At 34.7% G+C, this 9,445-nt stretch overlaps 1 protein-coding gene across 2 annotated transcripts in view; it reads right to left on the reverse strand.

Moving 5' to 3' along the window:
* Positions 1–9,445, reverse strand: part of LOC145291536 (palmitoyltransferase ZDHHC21-like) — a 250,564-nt gene that overhangs the window by 187,751 nt on the left and 53,368 nt on the right. For both annotated transcript variants that reach the window (XM_080137537.1, XM_080137545.1), the window contains exons 2-3: positions 8,624–9,008; positions 2,888–2,992 (exon numbers count right to left, since the gene is read on the reverse strand). In XM_080137537.1, coding sequence (XP_079993663.1) covers positions 2,888–2,992; positions 8,624–8,921 — 403 coding nt within the window. In that variant the 5' untranslated portion in view covers positions 8,922–9,008. The remainder of the gene's footprint in view (positions 1–2,887; positions 2,993–8,623; positions 9,009–9,445) is intronic.

Genomic DNA, 9,445 nt, shown 5'->3' on the forward strand with positions numbered 1-9,445 from the left:
ATATATATATATATATATATATATATATATATATATATATATATATATATATATATACAAGGTGCGACAGAAATATCTCCCACATGTTAAACTTTCAACTATATGTTGCTAATGAACTTAGGCAAATGTCTATGTTTTTTTTTTCATTTAGCTAATAAGATACCCTCATCAAGCAATATGGTCTGAACTGGCGTACATCGTACTTTTACTGTAGAAATGTTTTTAAAGAATGGTGAATCTGTAACTGTGACAGAGCTTTCCGAGTTCATTACAAGCCAGGAGAGCATGACGTTGTTCCAGATAGAAAATTAATACAGCTATGGATTGAAAATTTTAGAGCTACATCCACCTGGAAGGCCTCGAAGCGCTCGAACGCCATGCAGTATTCAAGCTGTGAGACTTTCTGTTACTCAGTCTCCTAACGTTCAGCTCGCAAACATGCTTTGACCTTGGGATTGTCTGATCGAACACTCAGAAGAATTCTATACACTGATATGCAGTTCTATCCAGTCAAATTAATGATTGCTCAGAAACTGCATGGGCGCGACTGGGAAGATCGCATGTCAAAATGTGGGAGATATTTCTACCGCGCACACACTATATATATCTATAATATAAAGCTGAATATGTGTGTGTGTGTGTGTGTGTGTGTGTGTGTGTGTGTGTGTGTGTGTGTGTGTGTGTGTGTGTGTGTGTGTGTGTCTGTGTGTCTGTGTCTGTGTGTGTGTATGTATGTGGTCACGAATAGGCTCCTATATGGTTGACTATTTTTTTTAAAAACTGATTACATATAATGATAGAAGATGTATCGAGACACAGGAATAGGTATGTTTGATTTGGCAGAACGGTGGTTCATTCAAATTGTGGGGTCTGCGTTCACGCCTGGTCCACAAAGTATGGAAATAAAAAATTTAAAAATTAAAAAGAAACGTTTACAAGTGTTTCTATATAGATGTACATAAGAATACTTTGATAAGTATGTTTTAACTTAAATAGGGATGATATAATAAAATTGTAGGGTCTGTGTTCCCGCCTGGCCTCCATAGAGTGGAAATAGGCACAAACTTTAATAAAGACTTTTCCTATCTATCTGCGTAAGTATACTTTGATAATTATGTTTCAGTTTGAAGAAATATGGTATAATAAAATTATGAGGTGTTCGTTCGCGCCTGACCTCCATAGAATGGAAATATGTCACAAAGTTTAACAAGGGTTTTTTTTATATATAGATCCACAGAATATTGTGATAAGTGTTTCAGTGTGAACAGGTATGGTATAATAAATTATGGGATTTATCTATTTTATTTTTACTTTCATCATATTTTGCTTTGGTTTTGATACCCCCAAATTCGAAGCTATCTCTTTACAACTCTTCCTTTTCATAACCTATCATACTTTCATAAATCAGAGTCCATTTTCTGTAGCCTGTTTTTGAACCCAGTCAACGACGGGTACTTTTGCTAGTATATATATATATATATATATATATATATATATATATATATATATATATATATATATATATATATATATATATATATATACCTAGAGACACTAGTATTTCAAACTTTCGGGAATCATCAGCGCAAGGTGTCACGATTAGCACCAGTGGATAAATTCGAATCCAGTAACAGAAGCCATCTTTGGCTTCATTAGCAATGACCTAATCCATTCGGCTACCGTTAACCGTGAGAAATGCTGTTGAACTTTAAACATTTATTTTTTAAAATGTTTTTTAACGTCTGTCAGAGTGATCTAATCATTATATGATGATCTACGCATAAGAGCTAAACTGATCGACTTTAATTCAACTGAAGGTGCTCAACGATAAGAAACGAATTCCTTAAAGGGGCTGACATAATTATTTACTATAATAATTATTAAATACTTACAGACACTAGTGTTTGATTCGACTGCTAAGATTGGTATGCGAAATTATTATTGTCCAAACGCCTAAGCTCTAATAATAAATTTTACTTGAGAAGTCAAAACTTTTACACACACATACACACACGGTATAAGGTCTTTCAAGTTTATTTGTACTCCTTGTCGGATAGTTAAAAGTTTTGTATACTCCTTTTACAAGTTTTTAATGTCTTTTTGAAAATTTGAATTAATTTCCAGTAATAAGATTTTTCTAATATATATAAATATTACAATTGAAAAATGCGGGCTTAAAAAGTAATATGGTTAAGCTTAAACATGGAAAATTAAAGGACTAGTTGTTAAAACTGGAAAAGAAAAGGATATGATATCATATGAACTCCCTCGGATGAGGGCACATAGACATTTTAGCGAATACATGCGAAACGATTACAATAGGCAAGTTATAAATGACCAATAAATAAAATAAATTAAACTCTGCTAATCAATGTTAAATCTGTAAATGAGATTTTATAACCCATTCTGTGGCTCTTCTCGGTCTTATGTTTTAAAGGAACAACTTCTAATAAAAAAAAAACAATTTGTGCATGTTTCATTTTTATTTAAAAAATTTAAAGTATCGGTTTAGAATCGGAAATTAGACTATAATTTTTCCGATTCCGATACCCCAAAAAGTTCCGATTTTTCCAATTTCCGATTAATCGTCCCAACACTAATATATATATATATATATATATATATATATATATATATATATATATATATATATATATATATATATATATATATATATAATCATTTGTTTTGTTTTATCCTTCCCTTCTCAATATCGACAATTTTCCTTTTCTCACATTGTAATAGCCTTCTGGTACTTCTTTATTTTATGGGTCAGTAATCCAATCAATTCTTCGCAAATTAAAGGGAACGAAGTTTAAACATGCGTGAAAAAAAAAGAATACAAACAACAATCAAGTCCTGATTTCCAATGTATTTTAGCACTCACCTGGATCTTTGTAATCGTCAGTGTCTTGTGATGTGACTTCGCCAGGATTCATTGTGGATACGTTTAACAGAGTGAGAAGGCACATGACATTGAGAAAGCCATAAACTGGAAAAACAAACAAAAAAGGGGCATCCTTTTTTTAAAAAAATAGCCGCAATCATTCGGTTTGTTCATTTATTATCGCATCTATTACCAATTGCCAAGATTGATTAAGTAACAAATAAACCATTTCAAACAAAACTAAAGAGAAGGGGGTATATTAAAACTAGACTTGTTAACCCATTAAAAAAGGGCAAACGTTATAGACCTTTGACTTAGAATGAGTGCTCCATGCCAATTTTCTAGAGTAAATGCGGTATTGCAGCGATTGTATTAAGCACACGTTTTTATTAATTCCTAACTGTTCATTAAACGGATACCATAATATTTACTTCGCTGTACATTATCATAAGAAAGATCCATACAAAATTTCAACCAGATCGACCCAATACTTTCCGAGAAAATGTGGAACTTAAATACTAATCCCTATTAATTCCTAACAATGCATCAAACGAATACAATAATACTTAATTCGCTGCACCGTATAATAACATACAAAATTTCAGTCAGATCGATTCAGTAGTTTCCGAGAAAAAGTGGAACTGACAGAAACACACAGACTAAGAAAAATATCATATTTATTGTTCATTCGTTAGTGCATAACTTAATTGCAAACTAACCATGTTATAGTCAGCTGGGAAGCATCTCTACGGTATTGTGTTCCACAAATGAGCAGTTCTGAGAAAAAAGATGTGTTCATAGAATTTTCTGCTTAGTTTTAGACACACACACAGAGCATAGAAATTTACTGATAGTGGCTGGGTTAGTGTTTGCCTTGAATGTTTTACAGAGGGAAACCATACAGTGAAGCTCAGTCGAGCACTTGCCATGAAAATAACGAGAGAGCAGACATAGGCTCGCAACGTCTATTCTATGAGAAAGAAGTAGCAGGGAGGAGAAAAGGACATCGCCCACCAGATTTCCGGATCAGTTTTGCACCCTGTTTGCTATCAGGCTATCCTGACATATACTAATGCGACCCTCCCCAAAATTGATACTAGTTAACTCAATCAGTACTTATTGCCGCAGGATCGCAATATATAAAAAAATATATTAAAAAATTGTTCAACCTTTTTTATTTATCAGATAATTTTGCCAAGTGATTAGAAAAAGCGGAAAAACGTCCTTTTTTTCATATTGATATAAATATCACATTAGCGAAATGGGAGATGATTACGGATGGTTTTGAGGAGAAGTGGGACTTGTTGTTTTTATTATTTTAATGATTGAAAACTGGTAACTAATACTGGTAAGGTCGGGGTTGTCGTTAAAATGATGCAAAATAATTTGCATGTGCAAAATGTGCTTTTACCAATCGGGCTGCTAACTGAGGTTGATGTCATCTAGGCGTTGTCTGCTTCTGGTCCTCCTAAACATCTCTCCAATGTGATAGTGGTCCCTTTTTATGTCTTTCGGTTTAAGACTTTTTCTTTTAATATATTTTGTCAAGCATATCTCAAATATATTTTCAACTTTCCTGACATAAGATTTGGATGGAGATCAACACCGCGTGTTTTGTTGGCGGGAAAATACGATTTACTCCAGTGTGGAAGATGACTATCTTGTGGACTGTTAGTTGTGATTGCTAGTTTCTCATCTATTTGTTTTTTTTTTCTTGTTTGTTTTTTTTTGGGGGGAGGGGTGTTTGTTTGTGTTTTTTTTTTGTTGTTTTTTGTTTTTTTGTTTTTTTGCTGTTTTTTTTTTTTGTTTTAGATATACACACGAAAAGTTCTGAAATGTTTTTTCTTTTGCTTACTTTTGCTTTTGGTTACTGTTTGCGTTTAATGTGCACATGTGCAATATCATGGTAGTTGAATGGTTAAGATCTCACATTCAGCCAAGATAACAGCTCAAATATTTTTCTCTGACCTTTCTAGCAACGCTGGATGCATTTTGAAAGTTTCTGAGCAAACCACAAACAAACTAATTTATTACTTAATGAAAATGTAAATCAAATTCCTTAGCAAATTTCTATTTTTTAGGACAACAAGTGAGTATGTGTTCTATAACAGTGTTTTGACGCTTTTGGAAAGTTGATAACCAGTCAAGCTGTGCTCTTATTAAACATTTTTTTATATAATATAATGAAACTGCATATTTATAACTAAAACTAGGAATATTATGTAAAACGAATACAGTATTTAAATAACGCCAGTTATTGTACTTAATTAAATTGTCATATATTAAAAATAATTTTGCGGATAAATCTTACAGAAAAATACAACACAACAAAACTGTAAATGTATTATTTTTTTTAACGTTTTATTATGGTTAAACTCATTAATTTTAATATTATGGTTAAACTCATTAATTTTAATATTATGGTTAAACTCATTAATTTTAATATTATGGTTAAACTTATTAAAATTTACAACGAAAAAGAAGCCAGTGTTTCTCTTCTATCATCTGAATAAGAAGAATAAAATGTGCGTATGCGTTCAATTGAACGCAAATCACCGACATTTCATGAATATGCTTTGTATATTTTCTGGAGTTACGAAATAAAAGAAAAACGCTGTTTCATCTTCGGCTTCGACTACAGAGATGTGTCGCATTTCTGCTATCTCTTCTCTACTATTATATAAAAGGAACTTCATGTGTGTGTTTGTGTGTTCGTTCCCTATAGACTCGAAAACGGCTGAGCCAATTTTTATGAAATTGCACATGAAGGTACTTTATGTACCTGACAGTCTCTTAGATAGGTTTTGTATTGGAACGTTTTCGTGAAGTATTGATAATCGATAATCGAAATAATTCGATGAAAGAAAAAACAAGCGAGTTTGGCAAAAGTTAACACCTTACACAACCTAAAATCACAAGCGGAAAGGCTTGACATATAAAAGAAACAGTAGGTTCTTTGATATGACAAAGGCGCGTTCGAAATGAATGTTTTTGTTTCAAGCACAATTGAAGCATGATACTTGACTTTTGCATTTTAAACTTTAATTCAAGCCATTATATTTTAAAAATAATTTTATAAAATCAACAATAGGTTCTTTACAGTGCAACGTAGACTGCAATGTATTGTGATTCAGTCAATGCGAGAGGCATGTAAAGTTTCCTCCCGGTGCACCCTGGCGGGTCTCAAATGGGGGTGAATAAAAAATAAATTATAAATTAAAATAAAAAATTATATATAAAATAAATTAAAATAAATGAAACCAAATGTTTTCGCTGGGTTGAATTTAACAAAAACGAGATTTTGTTAATGGTTTGTAACTGGAAGATACTGCATCTTTTGTAGGGTTTTAACCGGATATTGCAAAGGGTAATATCTGTTCTGATGCTACACTTAGTCTATTCTGTCTTCGGTCAGTGACAAAGAAGTCCTAGACTGTGGCGATTTTAATTTTTGTTCCAATCTATAATCTGTTCGTTTCACATTAAAAATCGACCTTGAGACTTTTTTCTTCATTTATTCATTCGAATTACTCTTTCCTCTTTTCTTTTCACTCTTCCGTGACAGGCTGGCGTTCAGATGCGTTTCGAATGAATACTAAGAAGCAATTGGCCTAGGTTTTTAACTTTTAACTTAGATTTTTTTTCCTTTCTTCATTTTATTGGTATTCGCTTTCTTCGTCACTCTCAAAAACAGAAAGCTTTCGCAGAAATTCAAATTATTGCCCCATTAGCCTCCTCCCACTTTTTGCCAAAATATTTGAGACCTTAATTAACCATGTTCTAGTCCATCATCTTACAGATGCTAAACTTCTGACTGACAAACAATATGGAATTAGACAAGCCCGTTCCACAGCAGACATCCTAACTGTGATCTCTGAACGTATATACCATTCACTGGACAAATCGGGGGAGGGCAGAGCGGTAGCTCTAGATATATCTAAGGCTTTTGACAGGGTATGGCATGAGAGTCTCCTCAGGAAAATTAGATCATACGATATCACTGGTAGAATACTTAACATAATTAAATCCTTCTTAGATAAGAGAAAAATCCAGGTTGTCCTCGACGGTCGTACATCTAAACAATATGATATAAATGCGGGGGTGCCCCAGGGTTCTATCCTTGGACCACTATTGTTCCTGATATTCATAAATGACCTCCCCGACAAAATTGCCTCTGAGATGGGTATATATGCTGATAACACTACACTCTATGGCAGGCACGACAGGAAGACGAATGAACACATTTCTAAAGAAATGGCAAAAACACTAGAGGAAGACCTCCAATCTGTGGTGGAATGGGGACAAAAGTGGTTAGTCGCGTTCAATGCTGCCAAGACTAAACTAGTTTCATTCAATAATTACAAGAAACCCTCTCTACCACCTATAGCAATGGCCAACGACTCTTTATCTGAGAGTATATCTTTCAAACTCCTTGGCCTAACGTTCACAGGAAACATGAGTTGGAACAATTACATTGAAGGCATTGGCAGGGCCGCTGCAAGAAAGGTGGGCTCTCTCTACCGTGCTAGACAACTACTAACACCCGAAAGTATCCCGTACCTCTATAAGGCCACCATTCGCCCATGTATGGAGTATTGCTGTCACATATGGGCTGGTGCATCTGCTACTAGTCTCTCGCTCCTTGACAAGGTTCAAAAGAGAGTCGCAAACCTGATAGGCCCTGAACTGGCATCTAAGCTTCAGCCTCTGTCCCATCGACGAAATGTTGCATCCCTCTGCCTTTTCTATAAGTATTTTAGTGGTGAATGCTCTGACGAACTGCAATCACTTGTGCCCCCACGATGTGAGCACCCTCGACAAACCCGACAGGCTGCTAAATCCCACCCCCACACTGTAGAGATCCCTAGATGTAAAATATCTTTTTACTCCAATAGTTTCTTCCCCAGAACCGCTAGACTCTGGAATTCCATTCCAGGTCCCTGCTTCCCCAACAGTACTGACGTGCAGAAGTTCAAGTGTAACGTGAACCGACATCTTGCTGCCCAAATCCCTACATAATACCCCAGTAGTTGTTGCCTCTGATAGTAGCCCCCTACACCAAAGTGGCAATTTGTCTTGTTTGGGGTGAAAATGTAATAAAAAAATAAAAAAAGGAACGCGTGAACTCAAAAATATTTTCCAACCAATAAAAATCCTTTTAAACTTCAAAAGTAACAATTCGATGTGAAACTAAACACATCGATAAAACAATGCTTTGGTGAACAGAAATTCAGTATTCTTCTGGTGATACCTGCAACGCTACACGCCTGAAGTCCCAGCATCAACAACACCCATCTTGGATGACTGGAATGCGCTACTTTGAAATTCCTTTAAGCCACTGCTATATCTTCAATGAACACAGCCACCTAGAAAGTAAACCCACACACATGCATATACCTCCAACGGTGCTTTGAAACAGACTTTCTTATGCTCTCATCTACTTATTTAAGAATTTTAAAACTTCTCAAAAGCTGATCTTTCAAACAATATTTTACATTTCTGTAAAATTATTGATGTACATATATTTTGTTCGTTAACTCATATTTTCTTGCTTTCATTCCCCAAATACCGTCGTTGATTTGGCACTTGCTAACTGGTGACCCATTTACAACATTCATGTTTGTCCATCTTTTTCATTCGTCAATTTAACTACATGTATATTTATTGTTAGCGTTGTTCTCGAAATCACTCAAATACACGACCTGTAGCCAAGAGCAGCACTACGTATATACTTACATAAAGCAAATGGTCCCGAAAGATTACCATCCTGGTACTGTGGTAATATAATGATGAAAGTGGTGGTAAAAATGGAATACATGAAGCAGAGTACGACGAATGCGAGTAACAAAACGCCATTCCAGTCCCGTACGAACCGAAGCCTCCCGAGGAAAGGGACGACGATATGCATCGGGACTTGTGGCAAAGCTGGTGAGTCGGATACCCGGTATACAAAACCGGGGTACATCGTTTTGATTTCTTCCTCGAGTTCCTCGTCGTCAGGTGAATCGTCGTTTGTTCGGAAAAACTTTGTCATTGCTTTTAGCTGCAGGTTATTTGAGGCGTTTTCGCTGTCATCTGGAACACTTCTGTTATTTGTTCGTGTGATATAGTCCAACGGAATCTGCAAAGAAGAAAGAAAAGAAGAAAACCGATATAAAATAGTCGTACATCAAACCCATGCCCTAAAAACTGTACAAAAACTTTAAATGAAATATTTCTTAATTAATACATTTGAGTAAAAAATGCTCTTCAAAAAGAAAAGGATTTTTACACTATACTGTTCTTATTTACTTGCCTACTCACGACGGCAAAGTTAGACACAAGGTCTATTTTTTCTGTGGGGAAATCTAGATCCCAAAAAGAATATTAAAGATTAGACAAAAATTAAAATTGGCCCAGTATAGAAATATTTCTCGGTGTTTGTCTATAATTGGGCCGAAAAAAAAATTTTACAAAAAAAATCTGAAAAAAATCTTTATAATGTACGTACTCGTCACTGCATGAAGATATCATATTCCAAAAATCACGTAAATCGATCAAGTATTTTTTTTTTAATTT

Source organism: Euprymna scolopes, chromosome 2 (genome assembly GCF_053919585.1).
Source record: "Euprymna scolopes isolate OS-2025 chromosome 2, ASM5391958v1, whole genome shotgun sequence".
NCBI classification, from domain to species: domain Eukaryota; kingdom Metazoa; phylum Mollusca; class Cephalopoda; order Sepiida; family Sepiolidae; genus Euprymna; species Euprymna scolopes.